The sequence below is a fragment of the Haplochromis burtoni genome, unplaced genomic scaffold, assembly GCF_018398535.1.
Source record: "Haplochromis burtoni strain Fernald_Lab_line unplaced genomic scaffold, NCSU_Asbu1 Contig_1145, whole genome shotgun sequence".
Classification (NCBI taxonomy): domain Eukaryota; kingdom Metazoa; phylum Chordata; class Actinopteri; order Cichliformes; family Cichlidae; genus Haplochromis; species Haplochromis burtoni.
Genome location: NW_024583506.1, coordinates 34,029 through 52,790, shown reverse-complemented (window position 1 = coordinate 52,790; position 18,762 = coordinate 34,029). Strand labels below are relative to the sequence as shown.

Here is an 18,762-nt window from a genome sequence, read left to right as displayed (position 1 = left end):
AGAAGGGGAGAAAGAAAGAGGGAAAGAGAAACAGCTGAGAAGAGGGACGGGGGAGAAGGGCAAAAGACATAAACCAACAGAATGAGCAGAAATTTTTATTTCATTTTTTAGTTTTTATTTCCTCCAAAGGAATATTAATGGAAGAGGAAAACAGGAAAACAACTGCAAAATGATTTCAGAGATACGTTCACTTATAAGTTGGTGTGCTGCGGTTTGACATACAGATATACACAGACACAGAGGAACATTAACGTCACGCACACACAAATGAGTGGATCATTTTCTCATTTTTGGATAAAAAAAGAAAGAAAAACATGATTTCATACACTCGTTTTAGTCTTTAAGATTAGAACATAATGTAAAACTGAAGCACGTGAACTCCCACGTGGTTACTGTGTGACTCTGTAAGTGCTGTTGGAGTTTCAGCAGCAGTTTAAACACAGTTTAGTTCTTCATCATTGAGACTTTTTTTAGTTGAGCAGATAAGTCATAGTTACTTTTTTCATCTGTCAGCTCTTTCCCTGTTGCTGCTTTCTTCCAGAAATGGTTAATAGCTCCATAATAATAACCTTCCTGGTCATCTTCATTTATATAGACTTTACATACAGTACATGCAGAAGACAGAGTGCTGAAATGAACTCAGTATCTAAACCATTTTTTTGTGCATTAAAGTTTTTGTGTGTGCATGAAGACAATGTGCATGTGCAAATGTTGTTCAAATATGAAATTAATATAATAGCAATATAATAAAAAGAGCTTTTTCTTCATTTAAAGTTATTTTTGGTGCTTAATTTGTTTTGTGAAATACTTTCCAGTAAAAACTTGAGCGGGATTCAAACTATCCCTGGTCAGTATAGGCAGCAATAACACAGTGTTCACAGTTATGATGATAACATCACAATAATGCAATTTAGTTAGAGGCTGAGAGCATTATAAAACGGTCAGGAGTTCAGAGGTATCATTTATATCAAAGTACTAATGCAGATGTTTGGATGTGTATTCGAACTCTTACTATTAGAAACAGATGAAATCACATGAAAGTGTCATCCATGTGAGTCGGCTCGTTCGGCCTGTGCCGTCTTCATTTAGGATCAGTAACGTGCTTTAGATCACCTGCTGCCCTCTATCGTCTGTATGTGCTACTGACAGCTTGCATATATAAAGCACACAGATTCTCACGCCTCGGTCTGCTGTGGTGAAAAGAATAAGAAAACAAAGATTTGGAGGCATGTGACTCTGACTTTGATCCGCAGTGATGCATTCATATGTCGTTAGTTTGTTATGTGTGGATAACGTACATAACCACACAGTGTCACGCAGGAAGAAGCGCAGCTCTGCCTCCTTGTTTCTCTGCTAAAGCCGCCTCCTTTCGGACGCACAGGATGCTGATTGGTCTTGTGTTTTCGGCGACAGCCTCTAGAACGTGTCCTGATTGGCTGAGAGCAGGTCTTTGCGCAGACGAGATGCAAATCCAGAGCGGTACCGGTAAAAGGCTGACGCCAAGATCGGAGATGGCCATTCATCTGCAGCGGAACGGACATAGAAGTAGTTATGATGAAAGCGCTTACTTACCGAAGCAAAATTTGAAATACAGTCAGATACTCTCTCTTTTTTCCCCTCCAACGTCTGCCCATTTCCTTCCACTTTCAGTATGAGCGGAAGTTTGTTCTGCTGAGCTTTGAAGACTACAGAACCCATCTCAAGTCTGCCTTTGACTTCTACTCTGTATGGAGAACGCATCAAACACATCTGAAACCCTAACCCTAAAGCGTCGGGGACATGTTTGCACGGATTTAAATGTGTCGCGTTTGGTCGGGGTAGTTTGACAGATAAGTACTGGACGACGCGCACGCAGGAATCCGCTTCTTGGCCGCAAACAGGAGGAAAGCAGGAGGCTTATAGTGAAAGTCAGCGAGAGGAGACTGTGGACGCACAGATGGTGTTTCCGTGGGACGCCAAATACGGTACGACGTATTATTCTGGTTATTGTTCACGATAAAGTATGAAGACATGCGCAGAGAACATATTTGTTCTCTTCAGCTGTCACATTAGTTTGACTGAATGGAGAAATGGTCTCTGACGGCGCGGTGTTAGTCCGTGGTTTGTCGGTCCGTGTGTGTTTGTGTGTGAGCAGTGATGGTGATATCCATATACTGGAATGTGTGTCATTGTACAACAACGTAGTCATTTACAGGCCTGTAGAAAACTGTAGCTTTATACATAATATAGCACAATCCAGCGTTCGTGTACCGGTTTACTCTGTGACATCCAAATCAGCTCAAACGATCATTGTCAGGTTATTGGTTTGATCCAGTCCACGAGTCAACGTTTCTTAGATTTAAATTTACAACCCCACCTTTTCTCAGTGACTGCGTTCGTGAATGGAAACAGAGTTATTGTGTGAACTGGTGAATGTGGTTTGTAGTGTTTGTAAAAGGGGGAAAAGTGGAGTCTGAGTTTTGCACTGCTGCCAGAATTCTTCAGAGATTGATGCAAAATGTTACCCATGTGTTGAAGTGTTCATTCTGAACTAACAAATGTGTGCTATAATACGAATGAGTGTTACCTGAGCTCACTAGGATCCAAAACTTTGGATTTGACTGAGAAGGTCATCAGGTTGGTCCAGTCTGCATGCCATCCTTGGGCAAGATACGAACCCCAGGGTGCTCTCTGTGCTCTCAGTGTGAATGTGTGTGAATGTTAGACCAAAAGCGCTTGTATGAAAGGACGTGAATGAGGTGTGTTGTATAAAATACTTTGAAGGCTCCAGATTAGAAATTTAAAAAATCTGATATAAGAATCAGTCAATTTAACATTTAGATACAAATGTAACTATTAGCAAAATAAACGGTCACACCTGTTCACCTGGTTACCTTCTCCTGTGGTTGTGGTGCCCCGACAAGTGTACAACTTAAACATCTCTCAGTCTCACTCTGTGTGTGTGTTTTATAGATCCCAGTTCACACACACCTGTACAGTGAAACAGGTGTGTGTGTGTGTGTCTTTAACCTGAATAAAAAGCAAGCGTAGTCATAATTTGTCAAACACTATCTATAGAAATCTTTCTAGTCATTACCTACTAATCTACTTACTGATTGATCATAAGTTGTGACAGAATAGTGAAAAAAGTCCTTGTTAGTGCAGACTGGGGGGGAAAGAAAATATCTGTGAGCAAACAGAATCGCTACGTTTTCTTTCTCTGCTGAAATTATTTCTTAAACAATGAATGAAGAGTGAAAATATATTCTCATACTGTTCTGATGATTACGTGATTCAAAGACTATTTTTTCCTGGGTTCTGTCACAGACCCTGCCCCCGGTCGCCGCTATACTCCCCCCTCTACCACCCTCGCCTCGGGGGGGAAGATGGCCGAGGCCCTGCCTCTCGGAGCCCAGGAGGCCGGTGGTGGAGCTGCTATGGTGGGAAAATTGCGAATTGCAGACCACGGCATGGTGGAGGTAGGGCAGCACGGGACTGGTTGCTTATTTCTGTCTTAGACTAAAATAACTGTGCTGCTGTTTTTTCAGGTGATGCCAGATCATCCAGGAGAGCTGGTGAAGACAGACAGTCCCAATTTTCTGTGCTCTGTGTTGCCTACTCACTGGAGGTGTAATAAGACTCTGCCCATTGCTTTTAAGGTGTGTATGTTGTCATTTTAGCACGGGCCATGCTGTACATTGTAATGGACTGTGCGTACTTAGAGTTCACATACATACCAGGTTTTACTGTTACGTATGCAGTCAGCTCCACCTCTAACCAAGTGATCACGAACCTTTCACCTACTGAAAGTTTCCTGATAATAACATGTAGCATTTTTATATTATTACATCATCATGAGTTCATCTCTCTATTACTTTGATTGCCTTTACTGTTCTTGTCCAACGTGCTGTTCAGTATATTCACTGACAAACAGAGAAAAGCAGCATTTCCTCACATCTGGGAACAAATCTTTGACATTTTGCCTTTAAAAGTTAATTGATGTAAGTGGTCCGGATGATTTACGACTTTAGTGTTTAATGTACCAAATCTAACATTTTGTACATTTTCCAGCATCACTCACAAAGGTCCGTTTTTACAGACCTTTATACTGTCTTACCAGTGGGTCATATGATCCATCCACCCTCAGTGATTTAACACAAGTTTGTTTGTTTTTGCTGCGTTTCCCTCATGTGGATGGTTTTCCTGCACTTTGAGACAAAATGCATTTGTGGAAAAGCGGCTTTTAGCTGCAGAAAACACAGTGGATTGATTTACTGAGTTTTATGCATTAGTGTTTGCGCATACATGTGTGTGTAAGAGAGAGTTTGGTGCATTATGCATCATTATGGAGTGTCATGAGCGGATGTCACTGCCTCTTACTGATAATGGATGACTGTTGAGATGAACACGCACATTTTATGCACACAGTGAAAGACGCGCATCCATATTGTATGTAGCTGATAACACACACTCTGCAGGTATTGTTCTATATACATAGACAGACACACATATTTGCTGGGCTGCTTTTTTGCTGCTGCTCCACAGTCTGCCCGACGGTGAATTTACTGTTTGTTCTTGAATAATTTCTAAACCCAGTGAAATGCTTATTGCAGCCAGTGTGATTCCATCAACTTATCTCATTACTGTGACCGGCACTGGTACTCAGTCTCACACCACTTTAAGTGATTACCAATAGGTGGAAGGTATAATTGTCGTTTTAATACTAGTGTGGCAGTCAGCGCTGGTTGGAGCGCTCTGGGTCACAGACAGAGATGCTCCATAGTACTATATCTGCCCTGCTTATTTGCACAATGATGCTTTGGTGTGATTAGCCACAATATGGAAATCAGCCTGCCTGGCTCTATATTTGTGTAGGTGTGGAAAAGGAGAGTGTGCTTTCTAGTGCGCTGAGCTCTCGTGGAGGGTAAAGCCTAACAGTACGCACAAAAGCTTTATTCAACAACTTTTAGTTAATCATTTGCATCTTTTACTGTCCATGAAGTTCAGTGTAAAACTGCCTCTTTGCCTCTCAGTCAAACCAAGCATATGGTCAGTTTGAAATTGTGCTAGCCTCTCAGCAATTCAGTCTTTATATATGAACATTAGCTGCTCAGTCACTAATAGACGACTTTTTTGTTGTACTCTACTTTGGATCATCCCACAATCATCCCATCTCATAGGTGTCAAACTCTGGCCCGCGGGCCAAATTTGGCCCGCAGCCTAATTACATTTGGCCCACGAAGCCACACCAAATTACTATTAGAGCTGGCCTACTGGTATTATACAGCTAATATATATATTGTTTAGTATTAAGCTTTGCTTGTTCCATATTCAGTTTTTCAGCAAAACTTATTTGAGTCCATAAGAAAAGATTCATTCTTATATCTGAAGGACGATTTTTTTTTCAATAAATGTTAATGTTAGCCCGCGACTTTGTTCCAGTTTTGAATTTTGGCCCACTGTGTATTTGAGTTTGACACCCCTGTCCCATCTGCATAATCAGGAGTTTTGCACTCCTGCTTTGCATGGACTGACATTTGGTGCAAAGTAGCATCAGGTGTGTAAAAACCTCTGTGGGACGTGTGCACTGAAAAATGGCACCGAACAGGTTGGATACAAAGATGTTCTGAAAACCTCAAACTTGGATTAAACCCTCACGCAGACACAGCGCACACTCGTGCTTTTCTCTTGTTTGTGCCAACATGTCACTAGGTGGTTGCCCTGGGCGACATTCCAGATGGCACCTTGGTTACAGTGATGGCAGGAAATGATGAGAATTACTCAGCAGAGCTTCGCAATGCGACAGCTGCAATCAAGAACCAAGTGGCCAGATTCAACGACCTCCGCTTTGTGGGCCGCAGCGGTAGAGGTACGCACAGACACGCAAATACATACATGGAAATGTGAATGCAGATTTACTGTACAGTGTAAAAGTTGTACAGTGTGAAATTAGCAGGCACCAGTTTATTAGTATGAGTGACATTAGTCAGAAGAGTTTCACCTTTAAATCTTCCACAGGTTGAAAATTAATAGACATGTTTTGTACAAGCATACAGCACAGCATTAAATTAGGGGAAGTACATGTGAATAAAAACAGCATTCACACAACTTCCTCCTAATATCCCATCCAGTGTCTGCCTCTTTCTTTCTCCCTCTCTTTTTAACGGACACACAAGCACAGTTACTCTAAATCAGGCACAGGCAAATGTCCCTACTTATCTATTTAAAACACCAGTCTTGTGTACACAAACCCTGCTAACATACAGACACACACAATATTGATAAATCCTCCCCCAGCCAAAAGAAATTGGTATAACTGTCAATATTTTATCAGCTGTGCAGACCTTAAGTTGAAAAAATGAGCATATTAATATTTCAAGTGCAGCAGAATTCAAATGAAGAAGAGTGAGGAGTCTAAATTTGTTTCATGCAAATTTAACAGCACAGAATACAATGGGACCATTTTCTCTCCCAGCAGTATTTTAAGATAGTGTTTTTGTAATGTTGACTTACAGCTGGAAGACTGTAGTTGCATCTGTCTGTAAAACAGTGTCTGACCCAAACTGCTGTGACACGCAGTGCTTTGTTCTCTGTGCGTCTATTTCTTATTAATGCGTTTCATGATAAGGTGACAGGAACAACATGCAGGAAGGACGCAAATCATTTACACACACATGTGTAAAATGTACAGATGTGACGGAGACGATACAAACCTGCACAAATGTCACTTTCATTTCCACTAAATGGCCAAAAGTTAAATTGGAAATTGGTGAAAAATTTGTTACAGACTTGGTAACAAAACTGGTGGTTCGTGGATCAGTTCTCAGAATGCAATTATTGGACTCTGTCTGGAAAAATAAAGCAGTCAATATGGAAATAATCTGGTGAAAAATCTGGACCTTGCTTCTTCATTTTTGAATAAATGTAGTGGAGACAGTTACATACAATATGCCTTGTGCAGTAAATACATATTTTATTTCTTACCGTTTTCTATATGTGTAAAATCACATCTCACCGTGTTTCTGTTTGCTTTTGATAAACCTGTACACTCATGGATTCAAGTCAAGATCATTTTTTGTGCAGATGTCATCATCTCATGCTCACTCGATCAAAGCCTGATTTCGTTTATTCACGAGTGCTGTGTTTGCTTTGCACAGAGATGTTCTGACTTTAGAACGTTTGCCTCGCTAACCTGTATTTCTTCTTTGTTTATGCTTTCTGATGACTTTTCAGTCCCCTCGTAGGGACCAAAATCCACGTCCCCACGAGGTTCAGGCGTTTTTCACACTCAAAATGTGGTTTTAGTGTCATGGTTACAATTAGGTTATGGTTATAGTTAGGGCTAGGCATTTTTGATGGTTAGGGTAACCGGCTCAGGAAAGCATTATGTCAATGAGATGTCCCCATGAGAATAGCAAACCAGACGTGTGTGTGTGTGTGTGTGTGTGTGTGTGTGTGTGTGTGTGTGTGTGCACTGTGATGTAACATGTGTGTGTGTCTGTGTCTGTGTGTGTTGTGTGTGCACATGTTATGTAACCAATTTTCAGTCTTTTTGTCTCAGTTCCGTCTTTCAAGACCATGATTGTCTTAGTATTATCACGATATATGGACACACACACAAACAGCACACAGACACACACACACACACACACACACACACACACACACACACACACACACACACACACACACACACACACACACACACTCTGTGTATATTTAACTTTGATTGTTAGCTAAACTGAGTAACATGATGTGCACATTCATGAATCACATCTCGTCCTGTTTTCCCAGGGTGAGATGTGCAAGAGTGACTGCAGAGAAAACATTTGTTTAGACGAACACAGGCTCTTTGTTATCTGTTAATGTAGTGTGTGTGTGTGTGCATGCATGTAACTCTTTTTGTAAACAAGGGAACAGAAATGCTGTTATACATTTTTCATTCATGGTGTGCTTTTCCTTTGCTTATATAGAGCAGAGAAAACACTGTGTGTAGACCAGGATCACGATCTCTTTCTGTTGGTTGCACAAAGACAGCAGAGACACACTGATGTCAGCTGCCATCTAGTGGCCATTAATACAGCTGAGAATGTCATGTGTTAGTCGTTAGTGTTTCCTATAGAAGGGTTCTAGACAACTTAAACTGTTATTCAGTTCTGAGCTTTGTATACCACTATATATGTTATATAATATATGACTACGTTTCATATATCATAATTTAAGATAATGAGAGGAGACAGAAAGGGAGAGGGAAATGAGAGTAACACCCGACACACAACAGCAGTGGGGCTCTGCCATGTGCAGTGTTTACATCTAGCACAGTGTTAAGTGACTGCTACTTCACACAGACACAGAGATAGTCCTATTAATGTGTGGTACATACACTCATATCTCTTAGATATGAGTGTATGTACCACAGATATGACAGTTAAACACTGGTTTGTGATTGGCTGGCAGGTGTCTATTAGAAATGGGACACAGTAGTTTTCTAAATAAGTAATTAGGCTACATCCAAAGCCAAACTTTAAGTCACTCAAAAAAGTATTTGTCATTTAAATGATCAAACCTTTACAAAAACTTGTTTTTATAACATTTAAGGTAAAGCAGAGAATTTCGTTTATAAATGAAAGACAGTTTTTTTAGTTTTTCTCTCATTTTTAAAAAAATATCTACTTGAAAAGATTGACTGCAGATATGTGCGAATAGCTTCATAATACCTTGTAATATTCATGATTACAGGTAACATTCTGTATTATTGTAGAATATGTAATATTCTACATTTGAATTGTTAACTTTGTCTATGACCACAAGTTTGCATGAAAAAACATTTTCATGTACACCATCCTTTTTTCTTTGCTCCACAATCTCAGGAATCAAGTCACATCCAGCAAAGGACAAAGTAATAGTTTTTTATTCTCGTACATATTGTTTACTTTTCAAAAACTCTTTTACTTTCAGTACTTTTTGTATATCACACTCAGAAGCTGGAATAAAGTTTACACATCGACCATTACCAATAAAAAACAAATGCAATGTAATTTCCAGGATTACTATATAGAAAGAGCCAGAACCCCCACAAAGCACCTCAGCACTCAATGTCTTTATCCACCCTGAAACACTGTCGACAGTGTTCACTAACATTTTCAACACCTCAATGCAGATATGTCATGTGCCAGCCTGCTTCAAGGCTGCCAATATCATTCCTGTTCTGAAAAACAATGATCACAAGCCTTAATGACTACAGACCTGTCGCTCTCACCTTTGCCTGTCCCATCTACAGTCAATGATTGACCCCCTCTCTCTTGAACTCCCTGTGTTTTGCGTACAGAGCCAACAGATCAGTAGGTGATGTAGTTAGCATGGCACTAGACTTCATCATCCAGCATCTGAACTCTGCAGGAACTTAGTATAATGGTTTTGTGGACTGTAATTCTGCTTTGAATACAATAATGCTGTAGGACAAGCTCCCCCACAAGCACCCCCACAAACATCTTCCTTGGTTCCTTATACATATACATATATTGGCCGGTAATTGAATGGGAATGGCGCAGGACCCAACCAGGCCCGTTAGAGGACCCGAGCCTGAATCCTTTCCCCCCCGAGACCTAGCCTTCTCACACATATATATATATATATGTATATATATATGTGTGAGATATATACATATATATACATATATACATATAAAAAACACCCAGCACGCCCCTGCGGGCGGTTTATCCTTCAAGCTCGGGTCCTCTGACCTTTGATACAACCCTATGTCTCTTTATAATATTTATATTTATTATATGTTAAACACATAACAGGGCTCTAGACTAACTTTTTGCCATGGGCGTACCGGTACGCCTAACTTTAAAAAGTTAGGCGTACCGGCACAAAAGTTAGGCGCACACAAATTTTATAATAATTTATATAATATAATGTGTTTTTCTGGATACACTGTGCTTTTTCAGCATTCAAAGATTGATGACACCGTGTCAGAGCACTGGCTATGAATTTCAGAAGGATCAGGCCTTAACAGAAAAGTTAGCAATAGTTCTTTCACTGATTTCCTATAATCCATTCGATTCCGGTTTTCAAAGTCCCGATTCGATTCAACTTAGCCTCAGACAGTCAGAAATATTATAATTCTGATCATTTATCAGTACTGACTTCATCAGAATTGTGAACATCACAGCAGATGCCTTTGTGTGAAAGTAACTGAGAATAAAACACAGAAAAACATGAAGGAGATTTTCCTGGTCTGGCTTTTTATAGCAGATAACCTTAAAAATATTCTACAATGTTCTGCATATAAAGTTTAAATTTCTTCAGTATTGAATCAACAGAAAAAATAGGCTTTCTTGTCCGAGGTCATTTAAGTGAAAAAAAGAAAAAGAAAAGAAAAAGACAGCAGCCACAGCGCTGTAAACAACGGTAAGTGACGGAATGGACGGTAAGTGACGGAAGTGACGGACAAGGTAAGCGACCCATGTTGTAGGTGACGTCAGACGCCGGAGATTTTGGCGGAGAAAAAGCAAATGGTAGCGTAGAATTTAACAAAGGTTTTTCAAGCTTCAGTATTACCAAATATACTAATCAATTGTCATATAACTAACAACATCTGTTTTACCATCTCTAACACCCTGGAGGACAACGGGGAGAGTTTAGACGCTCTCCAAGATTACATCGACCGCTGTTTTCAAGATTTAGTAATGCATAAGGCCCAGAGTGCATCTTCCCCGGCCAAAATTGAGACGCCGTCATCGAAGAGAAGTCGCCAGGCAGACTCCCCCGGTACAACATCGCCTGCCGGCAAAGACATCGCAGAAATCCTGGAGTCAATCGACAAGCGATTGTCCAGTTTTGATGCGAGGCTGTCCCTGGTGGAGATTTTACACCGGGAATTTAAATCTCTGAGAGAATCCCTGGAATTCAGCCAGCAGCAGGTGGAAACGCTTGCCGCTGAAAATGCCACGCTACGGGAGTCGGTTAAATCTCTCACCGATAACGTGACCCAGCTAAACATTGAAAATAAAAAAATAAAAGAGTCCGTTATCGATCTACAAGCCCGTAGCATGAGAGATAATCTTGTGTTTTCTGGTATTCCAGAAACTGCCGGAGAGGACGCAGAGGCAACGGTGAAAAACTTCATTAAAATCCACCTGAAGCTGCCGGAGGACACCGTAAAGAACATCGACTTCGATAGAGTACATCGCTTGGGGGGCGCGCGGTCGCGGACCGGGAGACCACGGCCTATTGTGGCCAAATTCAGTCAATTCAAACAGAAGGAACAGGTGAAGAGTCGCGGCAGAGAGCTGAAAGGAACGGACTTCAGCGTGAACGACCAGTTCCCCAAAGAGATCCTGGAACGACGCAAGGTCCTGTTCCCAGTTCGACGTAGCTTCATCCAGAAAGGCTCCCGTGCTGTCATCGCCGTGGACCGGCTCTACGTGGACGGACAGCTTTACCGCGACCCCGGCACCACACCGTGGTTATATTAACTGCACTCCAGATAAGAACCCGCTACACTCTTTTCTTATTCATTCACACTCTCTCCTTTAACATGAGTTTAAGCTAGTAATATCAATATGATGTCATAGCAGATATAACACCGTCACCCTCCGTCATTGCTTTAATTGGAATGTTTCCGTTTCGTTTCTTTTTTTTGTTATCGCTCACAGTTCATGTGGTTTCTTTCTTTCTCTTGTCTTTCACTGCTGTGGTCACCTACTTCCCCACTCACCTACAAACAACACCCTCTATTTCTCCATATTTTCACAACACGATCACGCAAACACATCAGCTCAACGGCAGCACATTCACAACAGCCTCACAGCACGCACAGACTTGCAGGACACATAAGCAAACCACGCTTGTTCATATTAGTGAATATTCACACACATAGTCAGACTTATGGAGCCTCTCACCACACTTCTTTTTCTCTTTCTATTTACAAACAAGGGATGTTTCCATATTCTCTCCCTGTCTAAACGAAACACCCAGCATACATCATTAGACATACACGCACAATTAAGGGCATGCTGAGGTTTGTCACATGGAATGTAAATGGAGCTGGCACCAGAGGAAAGAGGTTAAAAATATTTAACCAGCTTAAAAAACTACAGGCAGATGTTGTTTTATTACAAGAAACTCACAAACCTGTCACAGGTTTAAACGAACTTAAAACACCTGAGTTTCCTAACGTGTTTGCAGCCGGTTATAATTCTAGACAACGGGGAGTAGCAATTTTAATACATAAAAATGTTAATTTTACAGTACTCGATACAGTTATAGATCCAGAGGGTAGATTTCTTAATCATTAAACTATCTATACTTGATAAAAAGCTATGTATTGTAAGTGTATATGGTCCAAATGTTGATGATCCCTCATTCTTTCACGGTTTTTTTAGTGCACTCTCTGAACACCTTGATTGCACACTCATTCTTGGCGGTGACCTCAACCTTGGACTAAATGAAGAAATGGATAGGCTCAACACAACAGGAACTCAGCGCAATTGGCAGTCCACAAATATAATCAAACAGTATATGAACGACTTTGGTCTTTGCGATGCATGGCGCTCTCTTCACCCCACCAGTAAGGAATATACTTTTTTCTCGCATGTTCATCACTCTTACTCTCGTCTGGATTATTTTTTGGTCAGCAGCTCACTGCTGTGTGACATTTCAGACACTGAGATTCATCCTATAGCTGTCAGCGATCATGCTCCTGTATCTTTAACACTAATGCACAAGAATAATACTACGCCAAGTAAAAACTGGAGATTTAATATATCACTACTTAAAGATGAAGACTTTATTAAATACTTTAAAAAGGAATGGACTTCATATTTAGACTTTAATGACACTCCCGGAATATCTGCTTCTGTTCTATGGGAAGCAGGGAAAGCTGTGATGAGAGGTAAAATAATTTCTTTCTCATCACACAAAAAGAAAGAAGAAAACAAAAATATTCAGGAATTAGAAAAAAACATCAAATCACTAGAAGAAGCCTACGCGTGCAACCAAGATCAGGAAACATTGAACAAAATATGCAAAACAAAACTAGAATTAAATGAAACTATTAATAAAAAAACACAATTCCTTATACAAAGACTTCGCTTGCAGAATTTTGAACACAGTAACAAATCAGGTCGATTTCTAGCTAACCAGCTAAAAATAAATAAAGAAAAAACAACTATAGTCTAAGACTCACCAACCTGTGCACTGCCTGGATTGATTACAAGAAGGCCTATGACTCAATGCCCCACAGCTGGATACTGGAATGCCTAGAATTGTACAAGATCAATGGGACCCTAAGAGCCTTCATCAGGAACTCAATGGGGATGTGGCGTACAACACTAGAGGCCAACTCCAAGCCCATAGCACAAGTCACCATCAAGTGCGGGATCTACCAAGGAGATGCTCTGTCCCCACTGCTGTTCTGCATAGGCCTGAACCCCCTCAGTGAGATCATTAACAAGACTGGCTACGGATACCGACTACGGAACGGAGCAGTTGTCAGCCACCTCCTGTACATGGATGACATCAAGCTGTATGCCAAGAGTGAACGAGACATCGATTCACTGATCCACACTACCAGGCTATACAGCAATGACATTGGAATGTCGTTCGGACTGGAGAAGTGTAGTCGGATGGTAACAAAGAGAGGGAAGGTAGTCAGAACTGAGGGGATTGAACTACCAGAAGGCAACATTGCAGACATAGAGGACAGTTACAAGTACCTGGGGATCCCGCAGGCGAATGGGAACCATGAAGAGGCCGCTAGAAAAGCTGCAACCACCAAGTACCTGCAGAGGGTCAGGCAAGTCCTGAGGAGTCAGCTGAATGGTAAGAACAAGATCCGGGCCATCAACACGTACGCCCTGCCCGTGATCAGGTACCCTGCTGGGGTAATAGGCTGGCCAAAGGAGGAGATAGAAGCCACTGACATAAAGACAAGAAAGCTCCTTACCATGCATGGAGGGTTTCACCCCAAGTCCAGCACCCTGAGGCTGTACGCTAAGCGGAAGGAAGGGGGCCGGGGACTGGTGAGTGTCAGCACCACAGTCCAGGATGAGACAACGAACATCCAAGAATACATTGGGAAGATGGCCCCAACTGACCGAGTGCTCAGTGAATACCTCAGGCAGCAGAAACCCAAGAAAGAGGAGGGAGACGAGGAACCATCATGGAAGGACAGGCCCCTGCACGGTATGTACCACCGGCAGATAGAGGAGGTGGCTGATATCCAGAAATCCTACCAGTGGCTGGACAAAGCTGGACTGAAAGACAGCACAGAGGCACTAATCATGGCAGCACAAGAACAAGCTCTGAGTACAAGATCCATAGAGGCTGGGGTCTATCACACCAGGCAAGACCCCAGGTGCAGGCTGTGTAAAGATGCCAGAGACAATCCAGCACATAACAGCAGGGTGCAAGCCATGTGATAAATCGGATGCAAAACGAGACGAAGGACACTCCACCAGGTCATAAGCTGAGTTCACAGACGGCAAGTGTCAATGACTGCGCTTGCTCTACTGATGGTAGTGCCATAGAGGTGCGTACGTCCGTCCAAGTGGAGCAGCCTTGGCATGTCATTAGTAGTGAATAACGAGCAGCAACTCCTCAATATGTGTGCAAAAAAAAATCCGACGATTCAGGTTTCCTATGAACCATGAGATAGTCCCGCTGCCCGAGTCGAGATCGTCAAATTGCTGCGTTCAACGATACCCCTCGCGTCGCTGCTCTTTCAGCAGGGATGAAATATGCGACAGCACGACATGTCTGCAATCAATCTACCAACATCATGGGGTTCCACGCTGTACGCGGATCAGACAAGAGTAGGTGTCCTGTAAGGAGTGCTAAGCCAAGTCCTGCATTCCAGATCTCGGAACATTCTACCTATAGGAAGATGACGTAGGTTTTAGACAAAACCGACAATGCAAGTACGGTAAAGACGGATAGGTGATCTGTAGCGACAAAGAAGGCCAGACGATTGTAGCTTGTTAACACCGATCATGACGCCTGGTTAGCTAATTATACAGGGATAGAGGAAGCCACCGAGGATTGCTGTATATCATAATACCTTGAGGGCTCACAGTCTCACTACTCGGATGCCGCAGAGGCTTGTCGAGTTAGGAGTAGGGGTGTTGTTAAAGAAGAAGGGGAGAGTGACCCCGACAGTGGTCGCCTGTAAGAGATGAGATTCTGTTGTCCCAACTTTTGATGGCGGATTCTTATTGACTTCAGCCATGACATTTGTATCAGCCATAGTTGTATCTCCCCTTCAAAATACAGACTAAATCGTTGTCGTCGTAGGTCTTCCAGCAGCGTTATTCTTCGTGATTTATGTTCGTGACAACATCGAGAGATCATCATGAATACTCAGTAAGAACGAGTTCTGCAGTCCTGGCAATCACTGCCACATACGATTGCATTTCCAGTTTGCTGCAGTGATTACCTCAAGCTTCCCCATATGCATCACATTCTGGTTAGTGATCCGCGGACTCTCTGTATTGGTTTAGATGGCGAACTGATTAACTGCTGACTTTTGCGCAGGTGGTGGTTCTGTGATTGGTTTTGTTGCTCGTAATGATACTATATGTGGTATCATATATGTAGGCATGGTAATAATAAATGAACCTGAAAACTAAAAAACAAACTTCTGATGTGCCATTGTTTAAAGGGTTTCCTTTTAACAACACATTAGACTCACCAATAAAAAACAACTTTTTTTATTTAGTTTATTACAAAAGGTCGACCTACCAAATGTAAGACCTTTTTACTGTATTTGGTGCTAGGCTGCATTTATATCATGCCATTTTAATTGTCCCGACTCAACAACAGCTGACCTACCTCAACTGCAATTTGCACATCAGTACACTTTGCACACTAACTTTATTTTGCACATTGAGCTCCTTTGTACATCCATTTACATCTGCATACCTCACTTGTCTTCACTTACTTATTTTTGTACTTATTTATTTAACTTTCACTATTTTTATCCTTATTTTTATCTTTATATATCTAATATCTTGTCTTATTGTTATCCTTGTTTATCTTGTTCCTCCAACCCTACCTACTTGGCATTTGTGTATGGACAGCAAAGGAAGAATTTCATTGCACAGAGAAATGCTATTTCTTCTGTACACATGCTATTATTAGGGAGAGAATGTCTACTCAGTGTTGCAAGCAGAGCATATAGATGCCTATATCTCTTCTCATCTATTCGATCTTGCCAAGTACAGCTGAATTGACAGTCATCAAAAACCATTATCTAAGTTCCTGCCCATAGAGTTCAGATGCTGAATGATATGAAGATTAATCTACGTAGTCCTCTCTCATGGCGTAACTACCTATACTATGTCCTTACTTGATCTAGTTTAATGTCTACTTACATGTAATACACTCAGTGGGTGTGAGTTCAATTGTATGAGTGTGGGGCTTCAAATCTCGACCTTCTCGAGCTGATAGATGCACGCCGCTGACAGAGCAACTTCAGTTGTGAGTATTGCGTATTCAGGTCATGGAGATACGGGGGAATACCATGCTGTATGCATAGCGAATCTATATGTTCTTCATGCTACCCACTAGGAAGATGTATGTTTGACAGCACATTGTGATATTGCTTCTAGGCCTGTGCACGGAGATGGCATGATACCATTGAATGTAAGGATGAGACGTGTTTCTTCTATATATGTAATGTGATGGTCATAAATAGATACCAGTGATCAACTAGTACCACCTCTAGTGTTCCACGTTCACTGTCGCGAATAAAATGACATATGAAGACAAGTGACGTGAAGGTAGCTGTTGTCCAGGGAAGGTTAAATGGACTAGTAACCTATTACATACCTAAGGAGCACTTGTCAATATTAGCTTGCTGTAGCATGCCTGAAATACATTTACCACCTTTTGTATTTTCTCACTACTATCTACGTTAAAACCAACCCATTGGGTCGCACACTCAGTGCTTATATACTTTATACTCACACGCTTAACTGACAGCGTTTCCACTTGTTAGTAGTAACGAAGTAACGTGTTACTGAAAGCTGGAGAACGTCAGTTTTGGAGTCATTCAGTAGCATACATATAAGGTCACGAGAATCACACAAAACTTACACACAGTGTAATCAATTTCCCAAAGCATGGAAGTGCTTTGCTGACAACTCATATTATAGATCACTCTTCTCTTGAGGAATTTGATGGCTCAATGTGACTTGATACTCGCTGAGATATGTGTGAGACGAAGAATTTACACTCTAGAAAAGACTTTCGTGCCTCGTGTACTACTGAAAATGTCTTGTCATGAACGCTGCAAAACTGTGACGTAGAGTCCAAATCAGACAAGGTTACCCTGGTTATCCTCGAGATGGTAGACATAACTATGACAACTGTGTCAAATACAGATAATACCCGTGAATAAGTTGCAGCTCGTACATCTGAGTGAATATTACAAGGTGGGACACCTCTCATCACCAGGTGCTATTAATCTCGAAGCTGATTCAGCACCATATCCCCTCTGCCAACCATGTCCAACTCTTTCAATCCCAAGTCTGGATATTTTTTTTAAATGAAGAGCGAAAAACGTGCTTAGTTTCCTCACAAGCACTCAGCTATTCGCTTACTCTCCATCTCAGAGATCAAATCCTCTGGTACATAGCGTTATTGTTCTATTGTCACTATCGAATATCAGTCACTCTATAGAAATATATCAAGTTCTTTCGTACAACATGTCTCGACTCATAGTTTTAAATGACACAACATTACTCTATTTAGATATAGTCGACCTATAATTATGTCTGGTACATCTTGATTGGTTAGCTCGCTAGCTTTAATGTAGGTATTTTCCTATAAGTACCATGAACTCAGTCGATCCAGTGCTCTCCACTATATCTGTAGGTGGTATAGTAGATATAGAATCCAACTACTGCTCACGCAGTCGCTTTATTCTACACACAGCACGCTCGTTTAGCTGTCGGTATTCAATGTGGTCATCCTCATATCTAAGGATCATGTGTAAGATCTTATGTATGTCAGTCCAGATTTTAGATTAAATAGGCACAGTACTTCGTGCAAGGTGAGTAGTGACATGGTGTTGATCACCATTGGCCATGGAAAAGACCAATCAAGTGCCCAGTACAGATGGTTTCTTGAATTAAGATGAGAGTTCTGGGTTTATCTTCCACGTTACGATCAAAGGAAAGACACACTGTGCTATTAATGAATAAACCTGTATCATTGGCTAGAGCCTCCAACTGCTCGTTGATGAAAGAAAACAAAGTTTGGAAATCCCTACGGTGTTACTGCTCATTTCCCTCTCCCTTTGATGTCGTCCCTTCACCTCAATTATCTCATTTACCAGTTGATTCTTATCTATGAGCAGATGTAGTATGATCTACTTGGTATTGAAAAATTTATTGTGAGACTTATGTAGTGGATATACTTATCGCTCCCAGACGCTGTATTATACTAATTATTTAATAGTTTTAATTTGTCTATGATACTGCTTTCTATAGGAATGATCAACTATACGTATTAATAGTAACATGTCAGTTTCGCCCCTGCATTTAAACAAATTTAATTACATTAGTAGCGACTAAGAATGGACGAAAACACTGCACAACTCGCAGTTTTCTAGTGTCTACTGATGCAATGTCTTTGGTGTTTACCATGCAGATAAAGGGTCCGTGATCAATTGGATTCTAAACTACCCACCATAGATAATCTTCTAATCTCTCTAATCATTTGTTGAGAACAGACATGGGCAACGCGTATTATACAAGCGATAATCCTCTCTCT

The 18,762-nt window shown here is 41.3% G+C and overlaps 1 protein-coding gene across 1 annotated transcript in view; it reads left to right on the top strand.

Moving 5' to 3' along the window:
• The first annotated feature begins 1,443 nt into the window (after positions 1-1,443).
• The window catches only part of runx1 (RUNX family transcription factor 1), a 39,135-nt gene continuing 21,816 nt past the window's right edge, over positions 1,444-18,762 (top strand). The window contains exons 1-4 of the mRNA XM_005951825.2: positions 1,444-1,964; positions 3,307-3,458; positions 3,528-3,638; positions 5,692-5,848. Coding sequence (XP_005951887.1) covers positions 1,937-1,964; positions 3,307-3,458; positions 3,528-3,638; positions 5,692-5,848 — 448 coding nt within the window. The 5' untranslated portion in view covers positions 1,444-1,936. The remainder of the gene's footprint in view (positions 1,965-3,306; positions 3,459-3,527; positions 3,639-5,691; positions 5,849-18,762) is intronic.